The 25,748-nt window shown below is 40.8% G+C and overlaps 1 protein-coding gene across 1 annotated transcript; it reads right to left on the bottom strand.

Annotated features, from left to right (window-relative positions):
- Positions 1-1,458: 1,458 nt before the first annotated feature.
- On the bottom strand, positions 1,459-25,392 carry LOC124140435 (parathyroid hormone/parathyroid hormone-related peptide receptor-like). Its single transcript, XM_048381223.1, has 12 exons — positions 25,302-25,392; positions 24,349-24,480; positions 16,108-16,226; positions 14,856-14,950; positions 11,819-11,981; positions 10,659-10,815; positions 9,902-9,962; positions 9,111-9,180; positions 8,825-8,913; positions 7,943-8,087; positions 3,222-3,263; positions 1,459-2,528 (listed from the first exon to the last, which is right to left on the bottom strand). The coding sequence occupies exons 1-12, from the start codon at positions 25,390-25,392 to the stop codon at positions 2,136-2,138; spliced, it is 1,557 nt and encodes a 518-aa protein (XP_048237180.1). The 3' UTR covers positions 1,459-2,135.
- Between the last annotated feature and the right edge of the window lie 356 nt (positions 25,393-25,748).

Here is a 25,748-nt window from a genome sequence, read left to right as displayed (position 1 = left end):
TTCGAGGTGACGAGCGAACGCCTTGTCCACTAGGCTACCCACCACTCTGAGTTAATTGGTCAAATCAGAGAAATATAGATCGTCCTATGACCGTATTTCCTCAAACACCATGCATGACAATACTTTGAACGTCCCAAAACATGAACTACAACCATGAAATTTCTACTGTGAACTATATATTTTCATAGTATATGACTACAGCGAATAGTGTCCATTCAATACCATAGGCGGATAAAAAAAAAAAAAAGGGGGGGGGGGGGGGGGGGGGGGGGGGTTAGGGTGTTCTAGGGGTCCGGACCCACCCACCGACCCCTCCCATCCCCCCTTTTTGAAAGTATGTTTAAAAACCAAATGTAGTATGGTGGAGGCAGTAAAATTATCTGAGTGTATTTTGATATTTGGGACCCCTCCCTTTTAAAATGCTGGAACCGCCCTTGTAATAGCGTCTTTAACATGGCCTGAAGATTCATATAAACTACATTGGTGACGTCACATACGTTGTATCATACTAGGATGAGAATTAACACAGTTTTACCCTTCACTGAGATCAGACCTTTACGAGACTATATACCGTGTACCACTCTCCGAGAAGGTTAGACGTGGAGTGACTGTATATTCTGAGTACCGTTCTCCATAAAGGTGAGACCCTGGCGTGACTGTATATTCTGAGTACCGTTCTCCATAAAGCTGAGACGCTGGCGTGACTGTATATTCTGAGTACCGTTCTCCATAAAGGTGAGACCCTGGCGTGACTGTATATTCTGAGTACCGTTCTCCATAAAGGTGAGACCCTGGCGTGACTGTATATTCTGAGTACCGTTCTCCATAAAGGTGAGACGCTGGCGTGACTATATATACTGAGTACCGTTCTCCATGAAGGTTAGACCCTGGCGTGACTGTATGTTCCGTTCCCGAAGAAGACCAGGCCATGAACGTTACTTTACGTTGTGTACCGTTCCAAGAGAAATGAAGTCATGGACAGGACTGCACATAAAGAGAAACTATTTCAAAAGACAAATGTTGAGCACTTTCCTTATAACATTAACAAGTGAGTGAGTAAGTGTGTTACGGTTTCACGTCTCTGTGAACATTATTTCCGTTCTATCAGGGCGCGTCAGCTTCAACGTAAGGATATGGACAAATACCTGCAGCGCTTTACTGGAGAGATGTGGGGAGTATCACACGGGCTTCACAAGTAATATAATATGTTTTATAATTTTCGCCGATTTGTCATCCATTCATATCATTTTCACCTTTGTCATGGCTGGTCGAGGCTGTTTCGTGGGATGGCCGGGGCTGGTTGTTCTCTGTCGTTGACGTTAATCAGCCCCCGACACAAAGTACACAACTGTATACACTCGTTCAGTAAGTTTATAACAAAGACACCCGTTACAAAACATTGAGCAATCGTCAGACATGTGACATCCAATTTTCGAACTTCAATAGGGTACCAATAATACAAGGGCAGATGTTCGTATTATAAACAATAGATATGTAATGAACTTTATCATAAGTCTACCATACACAATACTGGCTTTACACCTTTAAATGATCTGTACATACATCTTAGTGACATCTTAGCGGATTCCTGTTGGTTAATATCCATTGACGTGTTATTCATTATCATTATCAAGTGAGCACCACATAATGTTTACTGGAGGTGATCTGTATAACAGCGCGGATTGCTGGTAAAGCTACATCTACATCCTCTGGTTCGTCTGTTCCACACTCTACTATCTACAAGCTGTCGCGATGTGTCTGGAATACCGCTGCTTCTTGGGTGAAACCACATCCACTCACGTCTACCGTGACACTTTTCTTGCTGTTTACTCTCGCCATTGAACAATCTATTACAGTGAAAGTGAGTGAGGAAATATAACGGTGGGGAACACCAGAAATGGGCTGCACACATTGTACCCTATGTGGGGAATCGAACCCAGTCCTTAGGCGCGACGAGCGAATGCTTTAACCACCAGGCTACCCCACCGCCCCTATAGCAGTGATAAACGAGCGGGGCATTTGAACGCAAATTATTCCAGATTGCACGGCTCAGTGAAAACAACATTCCTTGTTTATCCTACGATTACCTACAATTACACAAGTCCCGACTCTCTTCTCTGGCTAAGATGCCCTACTTATATTTTGTGTGTGCCTGGTTCGTGGTCACACAGTAAGATTTCTTCAGCAGGGTGTGTGTTAGCGTTGTTGTCCATGGCAACAACAACTCCTTTCACCGGAAGTGTAACCGACTCCTCTCCACCCTCTCCAGTTACGTCATCACTGCGACTGATGACATTGAATGCCCTGGTTAACAGCGCTGTCTTCAGTAACGCGTCGGTGTGTTCATGCTTGTATTCAGTCGTTGAAGATGCCTGTTTTCTCATCCTCTCTCTGCGGTGTCTTCTCTCCAGAGCAGGCGATGGTTTAGAGGCCTTCTTCCATGAGCTGTTGGACGACATACGGAAAGCTGCCATGTCGTTCCTTCGGCTCTGGTGACGTCTCCACAAACGATTAAGCTCACCGTGCACCTACAAGAAAACACACTCATTACCGTCTTCTTAGAGATTACACGCCGTGATATGACTGGAATACTGTTAAAAGCGGCGTTAAACCCAACTCACTCACTCACTGACTCTTAGAGATTATATAAATATCAGTTTGGTTGTCATGCATTACGTAAGAAGAACAGGAACAATGCTCACAAACCGCTGGTCAGAATCTGGTCGAAATCATCATCGGACCCTTCCAGCTAAGGGATACATTTAGGTTCTTCAGACCAACGTGCCAACCCTGCATCATGCCAGGATTATTCTGTTTGTTCGTTGTGTAACGCCGCTCTCAGCAATATTCAGCTATATGGCGGCGGTCTTTAAATAATCGTGTCTGAACTAGAAAATCCAGTTCCGGTCACCGAGCCGCACAACCAAAGCCATGTAGTCGCATATAGCGACAAGCAAAGGTTGCTGGAGACGTTTTACCCAGAATCGAGGACAATGCAATACTACAGCCTTTATCATCATACGCCCGAACATGGAAGATGTAGCGAAGAGTTAAACAGTTTGTATCACTCTTCGAGAACCATCAGATATAAAGGTATGCGTGCAATCTATATGAACCCACCTGTCACAATTTCAGCGAGATTTCTCGCTATCAGATAGCAGTACCTCCAGTAAAACGTGTTTTTGTGTATCCATTCTGCACCATTCTGCAGCTTCACTCACCTCTTCATTTAAAAAGCAGAACAGCACTGCCAAAACGAGGCCCTGGTAGAACAGACATGATCATGTTCAGATTACAGAAAAACATATGCATTACTGCTTATTTGTTTGTTTGTTGTTTAACGTCGCACGCAGCAATATTCCAGCTATATGATGGCGGTTTGTTAAAAATCGAGTCAATAAACTCCAGTGATTGACAACATGAGCATCGATCCACACAATTTGAACGCGATGAAATGCATCAACCAAGTCGGCGAACCTTTCCACCCGATACCGTTAGTCGCCTCTTACGGCAAGCATGGGTTGCTGAAGACCTTTTCTAACCCGAATCTTCACGTGTTTTATGGACAAATAATACTCTGTCATTACATTTCGTGTTACAGAAAGAAGGGTGCAAATTTTAATAGTGAGTGAGTTTGGTTTGACGACATTCCAGCAATAAAGTCGTTTGCGGCAACATCACTGCCGGAATGAGTTAGTGTGTCATGTAAGTTGAACCTGGCTTAGGTGTGATGTGAAGCTTTAATTACTTCATACACAACCTCAAAGTAGCGAGTCTAATCTACTGCATACTCTGGCAGTCAAATAAATAATAGAACTGTAAAGCCAAGCTTACTTAACGGCAGTCATAAAAGACAAATAATCTAACCCGATCCTTAAAATACCCTATCGACTTTGTTGACTTAAATATTAAGAAGCTTTATTTGTAACCAACAAGTTTAACCATCCATACCATGTCGTAGTTTGTAACATTGATGACATTCCCAGTCATTAGTATACACACATTGAAGGAACACATGAAAGATGACATTCCCAGTCATTAGTATACACGCATTGAAGGAACACATGAAAGATGACATTCCCAGTCATGAGTATACACACATTGAAGGAACACATGAAAGATGACATTCCCAGTCATTAGTATACACGCATTGAAGGAACACATGAAAGATGACATTCCCAGTCATGAGTATACACACATTGAAGGAACACATGAAAGATGACATTCCCAGTCATTAGTATACACACATTGAAGGAACACATGAAAGATGACATTCCCAGTCATTAGTATACACGCATTGAAGGAACACATGAAAGATGACATTCCCAGTCATGAGTATACACGCATTGAAGGAACACATGAAAGATTACATTCCCAGTCATTAGTATACACACATTGAAGGAACACATGAAAGATGACATTCCCAGTCATTAGTATACACGCATTGAAGGAACACATGAAAGATGACATTCCCAGTCATGAGTATACACACATTGAAGGAACACATGAAAGATGACATTCCCAGTCATTAGTATACACGCATTGAAGGAACACATGAAAGATGACATTCCCAGTCATTAGTATACACGCATTGAAGGAACACATGAAAGATGACATTCCCAGTCATGAGTATACACACATTGAAGGAACACATGAAAGATGACATTCCCAGTCATTAGTATACACAAATTGAAGGAACACATGAAAGATGACATTCCCAGTCATTAGTATACACGCATTGAAGGAACACATGAAAGATGACATTCCCAGTCATTAGTATACACACATTGAAGGAACACATGAAAGATGACATTCCCAGTCATGAGTATACACACATTGAAGGAACACATGAAAGATGACATTCCCAGTCATTAGTATATACGCATTGAAGGAACACATGAAAGATGACATTCCCAGTCATGAGTATACACACATTGAAGGAACACATGAAAGATGACATTCCCAGTCATTAGTATACACAAATTGAAGGAACACATGAAAGATGACATTCCCAGTCATTAGTATACACGCATTGAAGGAACACATGAAAGATGACATTCCCAGTCATGAGTATACACACATTGAAGGAACACATGAAAGATGACATTCCCAGTCATTAGTATACACACATTGAAGGAACACATGAAAGATGACATTCCCAGTCATTAGTATACACGCATTGAAGGAACACATGAAAGATGACATTCCCAGTCATGAGTATACACGCATTGAAGGAACACATGAAAGATTACATTCCCAGTCATTAGTATACACACATTGAAGGAACACATGAAAGATGACATTCCCAGTCATTAGTATACACACATTGAAGGAACACATGAAAGATGACATTCCCAGTCATGAGTATACACACATTGAAGGAACACATGAAAGATGACATTCCCAGTCATGAGTATACACGCATTGAAGGAACACATGAAAGATGACATTCCCAGTCATTAGTATACACACATTGAAGGAACACATGAAAGATGACATTCCCAGTCATTAGTATACACAAATTGAAGGAACACATGAAAGATGACATTCCCAGTCATTAGTATACACACATTGAAGGAACACATGAAAGATGACATTCCCAGTCATTAGTATACACACATTGAAGGAACACATGAAAGATGACATTCCCAGTCATGAGTATACACACATTGAAGGAACACATGAAAGATGACATTCCCAGTCATTAGTATACACGCATTGAAGGAACACATGAAAGATGACATTCCCAGTCATTAGTATACACACATTGAAGGAACACATGAAAGATGACATTCCCAGTCATTAGTATACACACATTGAAGGAACACATGAAAGATGACATTCCCAGTCATTAGTATACACGCATTGAAGGAACACATGAAAGATGACATTCCCAGTCATTAGTATATACGCATTGAAGGAACACATGAAAGATGACATTCCCAGTCATTAGTATACACGCATTGAAGGAACACATGAAAGATGACATTCCCAGTCATTAGTATACACACATTGAAGGAACACATGAAAGATGACATTCCCAGTCATTAGTATATACGCATTGAAGGAACACATGAAAGATGACATTCCCAGTCATTAGTATACACACATTGAAGGAACACATGAAAGATGACATTCCCAGTCATTAGTATACACACATTGAAGGAACACATGAAAGATGACATTCCCAGTCATTAGTATACACGCATTGAAGGAACACATGAAAGATGACATTCCCAGTCATGAGTATACACACATTGAAGGAACACATGAAAGATGACATTCCCAGTCATTAGTATACACGCATTGAAGGAACACATGAAAGATGACATTCCCAGTCATGAGTATACACACATTGAAGGAACACATGAAAGATGACATTCCCAGTCATGAGTATACACACATTGAAGGAACACATGAAAGATGACATTCCCAGTCATTAGTATACACACATTGAAGGAACACATGAAAGATGACATTCCCAGTCATTAGTATACACACATTGAAGGAACACATGAAAGATGACATTCCCAGTCATTAGTATACACGCATTGAAGGAACACATGAAAGATGACATTCCCAGTCATGAGTATACACACATTGAAGGAACACATGAAAGATGACATTCCCAGTCATTAGTATACACACATTGAAGGAACACATGAAAGATGACATTCCCAGTCATTAGTATACACACATTGAAGGAACACATGAAAGATGACATTCCCAGTCATTAGTATACACGCATTGAAGGAACACATGAAAGATGACATTCCCAGTCATGAGTATACACACATTGAAGGAACACATGAAAGATGACATTCCCAGTCATTAGTATACACGCATTGAAGGAACACATGAAAGATGACATTCCCAGTCATTAGTATACACACATTGAAGGAACACATGAAAGATGACATTCCCAGTCATGAGTATACACACATTGAAGGAACACATGAAAGATGACATTCCCAGTCATGAGTATACACACATTGAAGGAACACATGAAAGATGACATTCCCAGTCATTAGTATACACACATTGAAGGAACACATGAAAGATGACATTCCCAGTCATGAGTATACACACATTGAAGGAACACATGAAAGATGACATTCCCAGTCATTAGTATACACGCATTGAAGGAACACATGAAAGATGACATTCCCAGTCATGAGTATACACACATTGAAGGAACACATGAAAGATGACATTCCCAGTCATTAGTATACACACATTGAAGGAACACATGAAAGATGACATTCCCAGTCATTAGTATACACACATTGAAGGAACACATGAAAGATGACATTCCCAGTCATTAGTATACACACATTGAAGGAACACATGAAAGATGACATTCCCAGTCATGAGTATACACACATTGAAGGAACACATGAAAGATGACATTCCCAGTCATGAGTTTACACGCATTGAAGGAACACATGAAAGATTACATTACCAAGGGTCACAGTCTGTTCAAAGACGCACAGTTGTTTTAAAAGCATAACATACACGTCAGTGAAGCAGTGATACAGGAAGCATCTCAATGTTTGAAATAATGAAATATACCCACACTCAAAAGTAACTGTGGCCATGTTCTGGTTTAACGTATTGTCAATTATGGGAAGAACTCATTCCGCCATTTTCTGTTTCTCTGCAGATACTGGACCCCTACACTTTGTCTTTTGTCTTTTACAAGTTATGGTGAAATGTCTGGATATGTCTCATTCCCCATGAGATATGAACAGCGTTTTAAAAGGAAGGGGCAATTGAGGACTTTCATTTTTAACTGGTCAGAATATTAATGTAAAGTCAATACGGTAAATTTCATCATCGTTATTATACAATTTCAATTCTCGTTCTATTCACATGATCACAACAAATATACATTCAACTGTGTTTGAGTTTACACATGAATATCCTATTGACCTCGAGTTACCTGGAAGGAGTTGTAAGCCATTTCAATGTAGAGATGAGCAATGTTGAAGAACTGCGTGTTGAACTCCGCAGGGAAAGCGACAAGGAACACAATGTAGGTCACTCCAAACAACGGGATCAATACCAGAATAAACTTGGCTAATTTCCTGTTGACATAAGAAGCATGTATTATTCCAAATGTGACACATCAGTGAAATTATGTCCGGTGCAATTCCCTATTTTGATTTGTTCCCATGCTTTGTCAGGTAAACAACTGACTTGCCTGTGCATGTGTTTGTGACGGTGCACCCGGTGGGGCAGGATACGCTCACCTTTTCGCGAAACCCTGGTATCATCACTACTTGATATGGATTCATTCACACATGCTTATGACTTAGTCGGAATGGTACATTCGACTCTGCTTTATGCAGAGATTTCTATTGGATATAATAAGTGTTTTGTCGCTTTATTTCATTATATGGGTATCGATGTCCAGAATTTCACTTTTAAGCGACGACGGAATTTTAAGATATACCGTTATCGGTAATTATGGGATCAATATCTTTTTTATGGAATACTAGAAGGGACATTGTTTCGTTGTCGCATTGTCGACCTTCCAAAAACAAGGAAGGGCGACAATGCGACAATGTCTCTTCTAGTATTCCATACTTTCTATATGAATTCTTACAGCACTGACACAGGCATGACGTCATGTTGTGACGTCATGATGCCATGGATAACATCAATATCTTTCGTTACCTGTCTGAAAAGCCAGATGTGGAGAAAAACGAATTCGAATTTGTTCTTGTAAATATTGACCACACAGACACTAATTCGTGAGAGGTAAATGACATACAATGATTACATAGAACTATCCTGGTCGTTCTGGATACTTCCTATTTACCTGTATTTAGCCTTCCCGTCACTGGTCTTGCTGTGTCGAGCCCGCATGCATAATATGCGGGAAATGTCCACAAATGATACGAAGTTTATCTGTAAAAATCCCCACACGTATACAGTATAAAATACTACAGTAGACGAACTAGTGATTGTATAAAATTGTTGTAGATTATAAAATATACTTTCGATTGTAATACAGCTTATTGTAATTTAGAATATCATATTGGTTTGATGTTAATTATATGTTCTTTAACTACAATATGGAGTCGCGTTTATTGAAAATAACTTACAATAACGATGGCGACACCTGGACCCTTCAAGATCCAGAAATATTGCCGATTTTCTTGAATATTCCAACAACTGAAAATAGAGCGTTTATGACCATGTTTAATACTCGGTTCAAAATTATATAAATGAATATGAATGACATATTAATATCCATTTGGGAATTTGCTGCCTGTACTAGTCCGGAATAACGCCGATTTTATGGTGCAAGTCCATTGAGACAACATGCCGCAGTGTAACATGGTTCCCCTCTCAGTCTGACTCCAGTCCTTGTTTTAACCCCTTATATGACGAGCGCCAGGCAGGGTAGCAACAAATACCATCGTTTAACATCTTTTGATATGACGCGTCCGGGCATCGAACCGACGACCTCCCGCGTTCCGGGCGGACCCTCTACCACTAGACCACGGAAGCGGTCTAATCATTTAGACAGCTCTTTGTACAGTAAGTGAGTGAGTGAGTAGCGATTTACGCCGCTTTTAGCAATATTCCAGTAATATCACTAGGCTACCCCACCGCCCCTATATGTACAATATGGGTTTTGCAAACACGAATGATTAATCATAGATATGTGTATGCTTGAGTATGAGTCGTTTCCCTTCCACGGTAACTCAGACATTACTAGATTGTATTTGTTTTTTTGTTTAACGATTCACTCAGCAATATTTCAGCTGAATGAATATGACCCAGGCAATCCAGTGATTGACATCATGAGCACCGAACGCCTCTTCAATCGCCTCTTACTTGGAGCCTAGATTCTCACCCGGAATCCCCACTGGTGACAGAATGTACTCACAATGTATCTTCATATACAGCTTTCACAATTACCCATGGAATCAGAAGAAATACAGGCATGACTGAAAAAGAAGAAACACATAAGTACTATATATAAAACATGATGAATCATCATCCAAAACAGCCCTCCCAGGAGATATTGCAACACGATGTTTTTGAGACCATTGTGACGTCAACGGTTACAATGACGTCACAATCAAATGACATCACTAATCTGCCTGCCACTGAACCTTGTTACACTCAAGACACTGGCGATTACTGTTTACATACTGAAACTGATTTTGGATGATAAATAGAATCGCACCCTCGTGTCTTTTGATATAAAAAATATCAACAACCGTTGGTAAAAGTTTAAATCTCCTCGGCAAGACTCGGGATTTTGAACTTTTATCGACTCCTGTTGATATATTTTACATCAAAGGACACTTGGGCGAGATTCTCTATATATTATTGTCTGGAGATTAATGTCTTCAGCCGGAATCATGGATTCGCCCCTAAAGGTTATCACCTGGTGAAACTACAAATAGCTTTAGCTTCTTGTCGTCTAGTGACGCATTATGTCTTAATTAAAAGTTAAGGAGACTGAACCAAGATCAACACCTTTGTTTTCCCATAGATGATAGTAGGTTCAGATAGATGATATAATTCTACCCTCTGTCTTATAAAGCTAACGGATGCCAATACGTGTAATACTGTTATAAGACGACGCCACAACACGTTTAATATTAAAACGTTTGAGTGACATGTAACTTACTCACCCCAGCCTAAAATAATATACATCTTTACTCCTCTCCGCTCTGTGGCTAGCGTCTTGTAGATAAGCATGTGAAGATACAGGCCTTCAATGAAGATCCACATGATGCTGACTGATATGCTGTAGTTGAAGATCACAAACAGCAGCTTACACTGCCAGTGCTGAAATAGAAATACCAGTGCACGTGAGTGGGTGAGTGTACCTGCCTGTAGCAGTATCTTTGAACTGAACCTGTATCCCTGTTCCCGATATACATCTATGTATTGTACAAAGAACTTGAGAATATCATGAAAACGTTAATACTTGAATCGTTTATGACCTAAAATTACAAATGGATGTTGTGGATGTTTTATATGTGTGACACCCTGTCGATAGTGACAACAGGTACAACATGCATGAACCATAGTTATATATACAAGACATTCGTATCATACACCAAATTTCTGGTATTACCGAACAAGTCAATTTGACATACTAGCAGCAACGCCTATTATTTCACAATCGGAATAATATTTTAATTAATTGTGCAAAGTTTGTGAGATAAGAATTTATATTAAGAAACGTCCATATATAAAATTATTGTACCCATCTTTCACTGTAAAATTAAAAAATCTGTTGAACTTACGTACATGAGTCTATGACGTTTATGTAGAGATGCACGCCTCTAGCTAGCACAAGGATTTAATGAGGAACAATATTAATGTGACCCATCAGGAGATAAGGGACCTTATGACTGAAAAAATCACATTTTGACTTCTCATATCATTTTATAACAGCACCTTCGGAACACAAAAATACAATTCTCAAGCTTCAGTTCACATTTATTTCAGAGATACATGCCATCAAACATATGGAGTCTGTTTAACTCTTAATGTAATAACTGCAGTTTATAGACATAATATCTGATGAATTGAAAGTAGATACGTGTGCTGAAAGGTTTTGAAATAATGCTTTAGGTACATTACGTTCTAACGAGAGAGAAATAAGATATTTTTGTACAGTCCGCACACATGGCGATCTTCACTGAAGTAAGTTGACGCCAAACGTCTTTATGACGTCATAGCACAATTGTATCCTGGCACCCATACGGTCCATTTTCTCCTGGTGGTCACATTTAGTATCGTGGCTGTCTGAATTTCATATTTCGCATTTATCACCACTCACTGGGCCGTCCAGGAACTCGTACGTCCCATCTGACTTCAGCCTGACATCCATGTCCAGACCAACCCCTTTAAACAACAGATCCTTGAGGAAGGAGACGGACGCCCTCAGGATGAAGGCGATGAAGAGGTTGATGTGAAGGGTGTTACTCTTGCTGTGCATCCGCCTACATGAAACAAGACACTTAAGTCATGTACAATGAACCAATGCACGCTAGGCAGTGTCGAGGTGCATGGGCAACCACATTGTTATACACATGCCTATGATTGTTAGAAATATACTTTCTAGATAACATTGGGCGGTCGGGTAACCTATTGGTTAAAGCGTTCGCTCGTCACGCCGAAGAGCCGGGTTTGATTCCCGACATGGTTACAATTTTTGAAGCACATTTCTGGTGTCCTTCGCCGTGATATTGCTAGAATATTGCTAAAAAGCGGCGTAAAACCATACTCACTCACTCTACAAAACATTGTGAATACATTCCTACATGTATCATAAAACAGCGCCCTCACTCAGTAGGGCTCAATCTGTTGAAATTATTCAGTACGAAATGTAATGTTGCAGAGAGAATGACATTTTGACGGTAAACGGCGTGTCTAAAAACACCTTCACAAATGTTAACTCATATATACAATGTCATGTAGATTTCCACTATTGAATGCATAGTGTTGATTATGGAAGCCACAACGTAGTTTCAGGTGCGTTCGGGTAGCCTATATAGCTGGTGGTTAAAGCGTTCGCTCTTCACGCCGAAGACCCGGGTTCGATTCCCCACATCGGTACAACGTGTGAAGCCCAATTTAGGTGTCCCCCGCCGTGATATTGCTTGAATATTGCTAAAAGCGGCGTAAAACCATATTCACTCACCTAGTTTCAGGAGTGATGGCAGGCGTTTCACTGGTAAAACAATATGTTGCTCGCTATGACAGAAATTGCTATGCTTCGTTCAGCCCAAAATCAAGTAAGTGAAAATTTGAAGAACATTCACACTTCTCCGTTGCAAATGACACCCTCAGGCTACAAATCAACCCCCATATGCATATTTCAGATGCTAATAGATATGTTCAGAACTTACTTATAGCTATGTGAAACACATGCTTAACGTTATCTACTAGATTTCAATGATATGTCAGGCGTGTTATGCTCTGTTCGACAAGTAATTTCACACATGAAGGAAAACTGTTTCGACCGCACCTATGGCCTACTTCCAAGTGTCAAGAATGACAAATAACCCTTTTCATCGTCATTACCTCTCACATCAATTGATTTGGTAGACACGCGACATTCCTTATGAGACACAAACTGTGTTTTTTAACTTGATGTTTTCATTTTCAGCTGCATTAAAAAGACAGTATTTTCTTTTCAAATAACATGCAATGTCTGTAGAAGGGATACAACGTAATGCTTCAAAGAATACATATGGTAGGTCCATTGAAACGAGATCTCAAGAGTGATGTTTGCAACTGTTTATAGTTGGCCGGTAATCATGTCATTCGCTCACAAAGTGACTGAACAGCTCGACACCTAGCCTCCATGAACGTCCAATATCGAATATACGCAACGTGTTTAGTACCTGCACGTTCGCCGTACAAGAGAGAGAGAGAGAGAGAGAGAGAGAGAGAGAGAGAGAGAGAGAGAGAGAGTGTGTGTGTGTGTGTGTGTGTGTAAACCAGATCGGAGATATGTCAATTAGATGTTGGTCAAAGATATTTGACGTAGCATCATTGCATTTTAGTGACAGCGAGGAATATATTCCTGACATCAACATATTCAAAATATGCTTCTGTCTCTAATATAATTAAGCTAATATCATAATATTAACGTATGTTCAAACTCCTGCATGTTATCTACCTAAACCGTCACACCGCCCCGTCGGTGAAAGATTGACAGTACATATATGCCAGAATCAACACATACTTTGTCTATACATGTATCATGGCTTTTACCAAATTGTGTTAAGAAAGTAGACTCAATTTGTACACGTTTTCCACAAGTCGTTTGTGAATCCCACGAACCCGAATATTGTGCTGATGGATCAAGCATTATTGTCGAACCAATTAATACGGAAGGTACCGTTCTCATGCAGGTAAATAGTCAAGAATAATTGTCGTATAAAACTAAACATGATACCCCTTTGTTTATATGTATTCAATACAAGGCGGTGTACTGTTCTTTCGCTGATTGCGAGTGTCCTGCTTCATCCACCTGTTTGACAGTATATGGTTGTACAGTCATGGCAAAGCTTAAAGCAGTGTTCCTTTAATGTCATGTGTTTGACAGTATATGGTTGTACAGTCATGGCAAAGCTTAAAGCAGTGTTCCTTTAATGTCATGTGTTTGACAGTATATGGTTGTACAGTCATGGCAAAGCTTAAAGCAGTGTTCCTTTAATGTCATGTGTTTTACAGTATATGGTTGTACAGTCATGGCAAAGCTTAAAGCAGTGTTCCTTTAATGTCATGTGTTTTACAGTATATGGTTGTACAGTCATGGCAAAGCTTAAAGCAGTGTTCCTTTAATGTCATGTCTATGGCTGTCTCACCTTGAACCCCACGGGGCAATGCGTCAGAATCAATCCCCTGCACTTCAGACTAAAATGGGTCGGTAGTCCCGCTCGACTGACTATGTGTCATCGTACCCCATGGAGATCGTATGGAGTGGGTCGTGTTTTCACTGGTTTGCCTTGTGTATTATCGAATATTCGAGGGATGACTAAGCTGAAATATTGCCAACTGCGGCGTTCAGTAACATTCCCTCACTCATTCACTGTATCGTTCTGATCTGCACACGGGTGGCCCAGTCGTCTTAAGCGCCGAAATTCGCTGTGGAGTTCAAGAAACTTATGATTGTGGGTTCGAATCCCGGTCCGCCCCGATTACGTTTCTAGGTATGTCAACACTATATACGTGCTCGTTGGTTTCACCAAGTGGTTAACGTCTAAGACCTGCATGACTTCGGGCTTCCCTCCCACATTGAGCTGACACGCCGTGATATAACCGGAATTCTAATAAAAGCGGCGTTAAACCTAACTCACACCGACCTGCAACACAGCATGATGATGACGGCGACGACGAGGAAGGCGACGGAGATGCTGTAGCCAGCGCTGTACATTAGGCGCAACCTGGCCGCGTTCTCCTGGAAGGATATATAGGCATTATGAAATAGTTGTACAATTCAAACTCCAGTTCCATAGAAATATTAACAATACTCATGGTCCCTTCATTCTATCTCTGTCACGTCGCTGTAGGATAACTGCACAGAGGCTACCAGGGGAAGGAATCATTATGATGAATGTAATGTTGCGAGGAAAGAAGCCCTGCTGTAAATCCATATCAACCAGATCTGCTTCACTGTCAACATCCCCAGACAATAAAACCGACTGGTCCGTAGCAAAAGGACCCGGGATGGATAATTTCGATTTTCAAATCGTGAATTTCAGGTGGAGCAATATTCCATCAGTTCCAGGTTATGGTGTCAACAATTCTCAAGTGCTTAGGTACTTTAAATATGTAAGTTTTGTTTCAATTCCATGGAAAGACACTAATTATAAACATTTCAATCAAGGTGCCACCTTTGAAGACCTGGTTATGTCGTACAAGCAATGTTATAGTTGACATTCAAGAATTTACTCAATAATACCTGTCGCTAATTAACATGATGCCCAATACTATCCTATGATGTGACCTTTGCATGGAGTTTTCACACTTCCATACTCACTAGCACTAGTACTAATACTTTTGTTATGAACATTTTGTGAATGGTGCGTACTGCCGGTACAGCTGGACGTGCTTACCCTGTTCGCGAACACCGGGTGTCATCACTGATTTTCAGCGATTCACTATCCTTTCCACTCCATATTGTTGTTCACTGTTTTGGCATTCACGCCCTTTGGTATCTGTTTCGGGAGATATTCGAGACTGACAGTACTCTGGCGTTGACGTTTAAACTTTACCAATTATAGCAAAGAACCCCACATTAGCCGAGGTAGAAACGTTGTTTTACCGATGGTGTTTGACATGTGTCAAGGTCACTTTGGCGTGTTGGCGTGACATTGACATTGTTCCAACATTTAGTGGCCCGGCAAATCGTTTGTGACCTCTGTGGCTGGTGGTAATAAAATGAAGGCTCTGTCTTTGAGTCAATAGAACAAATTTTAAAAATATAATCAGTTTTCTGTTACAGTACTCCATTTCCCAGCGAGCAGGTCCTTAACATTAATCATACAGTACCATGTGACGTGCTGGTGGATAATTGTGCAGAACCAAAACAAAGGTGAAGTTAATCGAACGAACCACATGGAACTTGAGGTCGATGGTTGACTTTGGGCAAGCTGTGAAGTTGGTCCAGGTGTGGTTCCTCTCCGGGGACACAAACCAGGTTCCGTTATCTGTACACCGTCTGGTGGCATTCTCTGTGAAAACAGGTCATAAAGAGCATAATGTCCAGAGTGAGGTGTGTTTTACACCGTCTGGTGGCATTCTCTGTGAAAACAGGTCATAAAGAGCATAATGTCCAGAGTGAGTTGTGTTTTACACCGTCTGGTGGCATTCTCTGTGAAAACAGGTCATAAAGAGCATAATGTCCAGAGTGAGGTGTGTTTTACACCGTCTGGTGGCATTCTCTGTGAAAACAGGTCATAAAGAGCATAATGTCCAGAGTGAGTTGTGTTTTACACCGTCTGGTGGCATTCTCTGTGAAAACAGGTCATAAAGAGCATAATGTCCAGAGTGAGTTGTGTTTTACACCGTCTGGTGGCATTCTCTGTGAAAACAGGTCATAAAGAGCATAATGTCCAGAGTGAGTTGTGTTTTACACCGTCTGGTGGCATTCTCTGTGAAAACAGGTCATAAAGAGCATAATGTCCAGAGTGAGTTGTGTTTTACACCGTCTGGTGGCATTCTCTGTGAAAACAGGTCATAAAGAGCATAATGTCCAGAGTGAGTTGTGTTTTACACCGTCTGGTGGCATTCTCTGTGAAAACAGGTCATAAAGAGCATAATGTCCAGAGTGAGTTGTGTTTTACGCCGCACAGTATTAATTTATATCACGGCGTGACAACATATGAAGCAGGGAAGCCCATGTAATGCAGGCCATGGAATGGAGCTGATAAAACAAAGATCAGAACTGTGTTGCAAATTATTGTTGCTGTACCTTGGTCAGAGAGAAGAAAAGATGAGGGATAAGGCGAAACTGGCATTCGAATCTTGTGTCGCCGGACATATGGATGCCGTTGTACAAAGCGATCTTTGCGATCGTAACTCCCATACCTTAACATAGACTTACGACAGTCGTAGAGCTAAGGTTGTTTTGTACAACGACATCCAGGTCGACTGAGGGACGCAACATCGAAATGAGGCGCCTAAGACCACTGGGTCCTGATTAGTGCACTTTAACAATACATTACTGTTCTACACGTTTTAGCATACAGCCAAAATCTTTCATTCTGTCAAGTGTAAAGGCGTGGAGGATATGGGTGTCCCAGACTCAACCCAAGATACGCTGATCATCGGTCCACGTCAACAATCGGCGTCACTTCGGGCTTTCAATCAACATCAATTTGCCACGCCATGACATAACTGATATATCAATCAAAATAGCGTAAACCTTAATATCGCGTACTCAGTCTATAAAACTAGAACTAGTCACATAGCTATCATCTGGTCTTTCCATCCACATCAATGTGCCACGCCATGACATAACTGATATATCAATCAAAATAGCGTAAACCCTTATATCGTGCACTCAGTCTATAAAACTAGAACTAGTCACATAGCTATCATCTGGTCTTTCCATCCACATCAATTTGCCACGCCATGACATAACTGATATATCAATCAAAATAGCGTAAACCTTAATATCGTGTACATAGTCTATAAAACTAGAACTAGTCACATAGCTATCATCTGGTCTTTCCATCCACATCAATTTGCCACGCCATGACATAACTGATATATCAATCAAAATAGCGTAAACCTTAATATCGTGTACTCAGTCTATCAAACTAGAACTAGTCACATAGCTATCATCTGGTCTTTCCATCCACATCAATTTGCCACGCCATGACATAACTGATATATCAGTCAAAATAGCGTAAACCCTAATGCGTGCACTCAGTCTATAAAACTAGAACTAGTCACATAGCTATCATCTGGCCTCATCTGCCACGGTAACTGGCTATTGTTCAGAGATCCCCCATCACCTCGTTGTAGCCTCTGCATCAGCACAGTGGCCTCATTCATCATTAATCAAATACTCCTACTCAGGATGCAATAAGGCAAGATTAGCCTGGCTGTGATATGATCTATAAATGTCCATAAATGCCACGACGTTATCATAGACCTGAGCTCGACTCGGAACATCATTCCACAAAGTGGCGGCCATGTTTCCACCCTTGACATCATAAACGGACTTAATGGACAGGAAGGCTTTGTTTTTAGGACAAGTGGAATCCAATTAAACCTTGATGAGAATGTTATTCGTGGCAGGTAATATTAACAACACGTCACTCATGACAAAACATTCAGATAACTTTTGATGTTCAGACCAAAAGAATAACACTCTAAAATGTCTTCTTAGGCCTTAATATACGTATTAGATTACTGATCCCTCTCACGTCGCTTGTAAACACCCCGCTTTACATGTGTTATTGTAGTGTTGAGCAAGGTCATCCCCAGGAAACATATTCCTTCGGTGACATACAAACGTCTGCAGATAAGATGAATGGCCATGACAGGATCATCTACACGCCACAACTGCTAGCATTGATCGCCTCACCACACGGAACACATCGCTGATGGGTTGGACTTGTCTCGTATCGTATTACAGACCCTCGCTGATGTGATAGACAAGTATCAGGGCAACTATTGCTCGTCATCATAATGCATACTTGTCACATCCCATGTATGTTCAAGACCCCAAACACCTAGGGTAATATTACATATATTGTCACATCCCATGTATGTTCAAGACCCATACGCCTAGGGTAATATTACATATATTGTCACATCCCTTGTGTGTTCAAGACCCCAAACACCTAGGGTAATATTACATATATTGTCACATCCCATGTATGTTCAAGACCCAAACACCTAGGGTAATATTACATATATTGTCACATCCCATGTATGTTCAAGACCCAAACACCTAGGGTAATATTACATATATTGTCACATCCCATGTATGTTCAAGACCCCAAACACCTAGGGTAATATTACATAATTTTTATATTGTCACATCCCATGTATGTTCAAGACCCAAACACCTAGGGTAATATTACATATATTGTCACATCCCATGTATGTTCAAGACCCAAACACCTAGGGTAATATTACATATATTGTCACATCCCATGTATGTTCAAGAACCAAACACCTAGGGTATTATTACATACATTGCTTCATCATTGGTTGAATATCAATAAGCAGCCATTCAATTGATACGTATGTTGTGTATTCCATCTGGAGATGTTTGAGAATAGGGAACTGCATCGGACATCTTTTTTGAAGCTTTACTTAGTTTTTGAATGCTTTGAGCAAGAGTCGTAGATTGCTTATCTTTTACTTATAAATAAATATGTGTCAATTGACCACAGATCGAAAAAAGGTTAACGTGAATTATTAAGTTGAAGTGTGACAATGTGGTAAGGTTGATTTCTATGTTCTGTCCAGGTTGAGGGCATTGTCACAATTCGGGTCAATGAGTTATTTGATAAGGTCGATGAATGGTATTTTATTTCCTGCATTCTGTGAATCATTTATATAAGTGGGTTTCATACATGTTCACACATAAACCATTAATCTTGATTGAAGTAAAGTGTGTCCATGTCCCCGTGTCATATTTGTGTGGAGTTGTGATTTTGTTTGTTTGTTGTTTAACGTCGTACACATCAATATTTCACCTGTGCATGTACATATATGACGGCGTCCTGTAAATAATCTAGTCAGGACCAGACTGCTAAGTGATCGACCCACGCAGTGCGGGCAATCAAGGCAATCACCGAGACTGACAACGCGATTCATTCGGTCGCCACTTGGCACAGGTTGCTGTGGACCCATTCTAACTCGGAACGTAAGAAACAAATTATCAATTAAATATGTTAAATATTCCTCTTAATCTTAATCTTCACGGCTATCCTAATGGATGGTTGCAAAACGCTACAATGTATACACATGTACATCCATATTATATGATGATATGTTAATCTACGTTTGACAGCTGCGATCGAATTGTATCACATGAGAACAATTCGGAATTTACATAATTCAGTTTATTGTTGATGATACGAAATTACCATTATACATATCCTATTCTTGTGACTATACTTAGATTACATGTATCTGTGGATTGTATCATAACACCGTCCATCATCATTGCGCCAGTTGGGCTGTTTGTAGCAACTGAATGGGTTTCAGTCTACAATGTATGTCTGCGTTGATTACATCAAAGCGCCTACTAGTCACCAAATGTTGCCTTTAATCAGCCGCGTGTAGACTTCAATAGCTGGGTAACAGAAAGTTAGAGCCGTAAATCATCCAGCCACTGAACTATGGACACACAAACTCTCCTTCGTCGAGAAAGTGGTCAATTTATCACGCCGGCGCCGATTCAAGCGGCACACATCTTGCCCTATGCCTGTTTGACGACGAATTGAGATCGTGTGGAATGCCCACACATATCTCTGCTACCTTCTTCTGAGATATGCCAGAGGCGTGGTGACTGCTGCTAGAACAAAGGATCGCTGTGATGTATTCTGGTCAGTCCTGAGTGCCCAGTACATACCATACATTGTGTACCCAGACAGTAAACTAAATGTTTACTTCGGTATGTCAGAGGAGAATACCTGGGATCTACATCCATATACACAACAGAAGTTGAGGAATAGATGGCCTTATCACATGATTTCGGCATATTGTCCTACCCATGTGGTCACGGTGAATAGATGTATTCAGCATATGGTCAACTTCATGTGGTCACTTTGAATAGATGTATTCAGCATATAGTCAACTTCATGTGGTCACGGAAAACAGATGTATTCAACATATGGTCAACTTCATGTGGTCAGGGAGAATACATGGATTCAGCATATAGCCCTACACATGTGGTCACGGTGAATGCACGTATTCCTCATATAGCCCTACACATGTGGTCACGGTGAATGCAAGTATTCCTCATATAGCCCTACACATGTGGTCACGGTGAATGCACGTATTCCTCATAAAGCCCTACACATGTGGTCACGGTGAATGCATGTATTCCTCATATAGCCCTACACATGTGGTCACGGTGAATGCACGTATTCCTCATATAGCCCTACACATGTGGTCACGGTGAATGCATGTATTCCTCATATAGCCCTACACATGTGGTCACGGTGAATGCACGTATTCCTCATATAGCCCTACACATGTGGTCACGGTGAATGCACGTATTCCTCATATAGCCCTACACATGTGGTCACGGTGAATGCATGTATTCCTCATATAGCCCTACACATGTGGTCACGGTGAATGCACGTATTCCTCATATAGCCCTACACATGTGGTCACGGTGAATGCACGTATTCCTCATATAGCCCTACACATGTGGTCACGGTGAATGCACGTATTCCTCATATAGCCCTACACATGTGGTCACGGTGAATGCATGTATTCCTCATATAGTCCTACCTATGTGGTCACGGTGAATGCACGTATTCCTCATATAGTCCTACCTATGTGGTCACGGTGAATGCATGTATTCCTCATATAGCCCTACACATGTGGTCACGGTGAATGCATGTATTCCTCATATAGTCCTACCTATGTGGTCACGGTGAATGCATGTATTCCTCATATAGCCCTACACATGTGGTCACGGTGAATGCATGTATTCCTCATATAGCCCTACACATGTGGTCACGGTGAATGCATGTATTCCTCATATAGTCCTACCTATGTGGTCACGGTGAATGCATGTATTCCTCATATAGCCCTACACATGTGGTCACGGTGAATGCATGTATTCCTTATATGGTCCTACCTACATGTATGTGGTCACGGTGAATACAATTGCTGAAAGCAGCGTAAAACGAAACTCACTCACTCACCGTGAATACATGTATTCCTCATATAGTCCTACCTATGTGGTCACGGTGAATGCATGTATTCCTCATATAGTCCTACCTACATGTATGTGGTCACCGTGAATACTTGTATTCCCCATATAGTCCTACCTTTGTGGTCACGGTGAATGCAAGTATTCCTCATATAGTCCTACCCATGTGGTCACCGTGAATACATGTATTCCCTATCTAGTCTTAGCTATGAGGTCACGTTTATACAGACTCAGATTAACACATTTAGATATAAAAGGATCCTTTCAACAACATTTTATTTTGTAAATGGTATTTATATGAAATACACGGAACCATGTACAAATCTTTGTCTAATAATATATACTATAGGTTTGAGCGCCTTTCAGCATCTTTTTAATAATAACGTACGACAATGTGAAAGTAATTTACAACTAATGCTAACATACATTTTGATTTTCTGATGAATTCCCTTCGCACCGGTCTATAGTTGTAGGGACTACACGATACAGTATAACGTACAGTGTAAGATAGTAATCAGATCTGGACACGTCTACCTCTCCTGCATTCTCCATGATGATAAGAAAGGACCTACAACACCAGTCCTGAAATATCAAATTTTCTCAAGAAGTTAGTGTCTCAACATCACCAACATCTCCCGGCCATCGTCGGTTTGTCTTTGTTCTAGACTACAGAAAGACATTGACTGCCTCCTCAAAGTCAGCTTCAAAGACGAGGTTCCCTGGCCTGCAGTTATTACTTACACACATAAGACTCTCGTTCACTCTGTGGGGTGTTCCTGTCAGTCAGCCTGTTGGTACAGACACTCAACGTGTCCACGCGTCTGTATGTGTGTAATCAGTTGCAGACCCTGCTAGCACTATGTACTACATATACAGTACAGCACATGGGCCGAGTGGTTGAGTGTTGTACTGTAAGTAGTCCCAAGGAGGGTTATGAGTAGAGTTAAGTGATTTGTCTGGCTTGCTTATTGGTCACATATATCCCCAGAGGGCCAGGGAAGAAGAGCCGTGTTGAACAGTTCCTTCTGTATGTAATGCAGTTTCATATAGCAACTGGTGTTGTCACATTTTCATTTATTGACGTCTACACATGAACATGTTGATATAAAGATGTTCATATTCTTAACATGTACTTCAATCTGTAAAAGTAAATACAGTTTCATATCGAACTATTCACTAGCACGACAATGTTTACTGCTCAGTGTCCAAACTATACTGTCCAGATACCATTAGTACATATATTTGACGCCCAAATATATGATGTATATTTTATCCTCGATAGTACAGCCAAATTAACCAATGATAAATTCAGTAACTTATATATACATGTATATACACACATGTATGTGTGATTGAAGAAATTCAAGTTAAAAATTAATATATATAATGTTTTTAAAATCAATGAAATTTACATTCTTCTATTGGGTGATTACCTATTGCAATCCTAACATTGGCTGTTTTCCTGTATTGATAATTTTGTATCATTATCAATATAATATAAATTGTCAATGCAAGAGAATAACCAGTCTAGATTATCCGCCGAAACAGATTCCATCTGGCCTAAATGGCGTAAAGGGCAACACAGCTGTGAAAAATGACACCAGGTGTAAAAGGGTAGGCATGTCCTGCCCTACTGGTAGCCTGAACTTAGGAAATACCAACATAATGTTTATTATAGGATGCTACTTTTTCTGAGTGCATGTGGATTGATCAATTGGGATTATACTATACATGTTAATAATAATATTCAAGGATGTCCCCGAGTATAAATCCGGTACCGATGACATCTTTGTATTTTGTATCTTTGTATATTTTGGTTCCTCCAACAAGACAAATAATTAACATTTCCATAAATGCTTCCATATCTATTTCCAGTGCTAAAAGCACATTAAATCATGTTCGAGTCAGATGTTATGACACAATACTGTTGGTAGATCTCGGGGCCTTTTTCCAGCTTTGTGTCTACAGACGTGTTAACATTGCATGATAAACAGGAAGCCAGGTTCCAGCAGAAGTGAAATGACTATTCCAGGGGATGAGTTGCCATTATTTATGATTTGGGCAGCGTCTTGTCTCCTGCTTGTGATTCACGTAATTAGTAGGTTTACACATATCGAGTAACCACACAGAAACGTATGGATACAGTCAAGTAGGCTTCAGTTTGAATATGTATTCCGAAAAACGCCGAGATCGTTCCTGTCGAACACATTGCTCCGGAAATGTCGATTCCCAGATGATTACATTCGTGAGCAAGACAGTTATGTTAGATTACCCGCTCTATATGCTGACATCCTGCAAATTGGGTACACACTTTCAAACCAATTCCATAATAAATATGTCAAAGTGCAAGGAAAAGTGATATCTTAACAGTATAGATGCTGCATAAGTATGCGATCCTCTTACGACACTAATCTTCAGTTGATGAGAGTTCTGTCACTCACCGTTTCTGTTGAAGCCGTTGATGTAGTCCGGGCAAGGCTGGGTGGCGATGGAGCCGGCAGGGGCTGCGTCCCAGCATAACACGTCATCCCATACAACCCCACAAACCTTCACTGGCTGCTCGAACTCATAGCCTAAGAAATATATATTCACTTCCTAAATTCAAAAGGTTAAGACACTGTGGTACAGTAAGGGCACATGCATTGGTTTTGGATGTTTAAACATCTATAATTGTCTGCATCACTTCGGGCTTCACTGGGAGCGGTGGGGTAGTCTAGTGGTTAAAGCGTTCGCTTGTCACGCCGAAGACCCTGGTTCGATTCCCTACATGGGTACAATGTGTGAAGCCCATTTCTGGTGTCCCCCGCCGTGATATTACTGGAATATTGCTAAAAGCGGCGTAAAACCATACTCATTCACTCACTCACTCGGGCTTCACTGCCACCTTGAAATACCGAAATACTTTACTCACTCACTCACTCACTCACTCACTCACTCACTCACTCACTCACTCACTCACGCACTCACTCACTCACGCACTCACTCACTCACTGTAACATATTGTGATTATGATTGAAAGAGCGGTCATTGTCCTTTGGCACTGTTCTAAACAATTATTGATATCATTATTTCTCTTTCCTTTCCACGTCGTTTTCTTATCAAATTTCATATTTACGTCTGTGCATGAAGTCTTGTAGAAAGACAGAAACCCACTGAATGTAGCTATTAAATGGTGACACGAGTCAGAAACAGGCAGGGCAGTAGATGCTTACCTGTTCCGAGGACTCCTGGTTTCATCACACATCCATTCATACAACTTTCACCGCTGTCTTTCCTTTTACGCCCAATGAAATCTGTTTCGGCGGATAATCGAGACTGATAACTCTTTGACTTTGACGTTATATATTTAGTTTAACGCGTGCACATACTTGTGAAGCCATCAGAGAAAACCAACCCTGTGTCGACCTGTTCTCCTGGTCCACCATCTTCCAGTAACACGCCACCTTCGCCTCCAGTAACAACCGTCTCTGCTCCATCTTCGACATGATGTGAGCGATCTGAAAAAAGTGACATGTATTTAACGTGATACCCATCTAACGTCTCCCTTTAAATCAGGTTAAAGACTGTTCGAAGTGGCGTTAAACCCAACTCACTCACGGGTTATGTAGAATGCAAATTACAGTGCTATTATTACATTACCAAAAGCCGGTACAAGATGGTACTTGTTGTTTCCCTGTTTGGTGTTCTGCGTTACGGTGATAAATCAGGGACTGGTCGGCTCGTAGTCGGTGTTGCATGATATGTTTGTGTGCAAGCATTATTGAAACGGCTTTAGTCCGGACAAGTGAAAACAGGCCATACACGCACGCACGCACGCACGCACGCACGCACACACGTCGCA

Source organism: Haliotis rufescens, unplaced genomic scaffold (assembly GCF_023055435.1).
Source record: "Haliotis rufescens isolate VD_foot unplaced genomic scaffold, xgHalRufe1.0.p SCAF_37, whole genome shotgun sequence".
NCBI classification, from domain to species: Eukaryota; Metazoa; Mollusca; class Gastropoda; order Lepetellida; family Haliotidae; genus Haliotis; species Haliotis rufescens.
This window is presented reverse-complemented; position numbering and strand designations above follow the sequence as displayed.

What these genes read in the sequence shown, in the direction of transcription:
- LOC124140435 (XM_048381223.1), bottom strand. Translation starts at nt 25,392, where the DNA reads ATGTCGAAGATGGAGCAGAGACGGTTGTTACTGGAGGCGAAGGTGGCG. An exon ending in CAACGGCTTCAACAGAAACG is followed by an intron (nt 16,227 to 24,348) that starts GTGAGTGACAGA and finishes CTGTTTTCACAG; the next exon opens with AGAATGCCACCAGACGGTGT. An exon ending in TCGACCTCAAGTTCCATGTG is followed by an intron (nt 14,951 to 16,107) that starts GTTCGTTCGATT and finishes ATATCCTTCCAG; the next exon opens with GAGAACGCGGCCAGGTTGCG.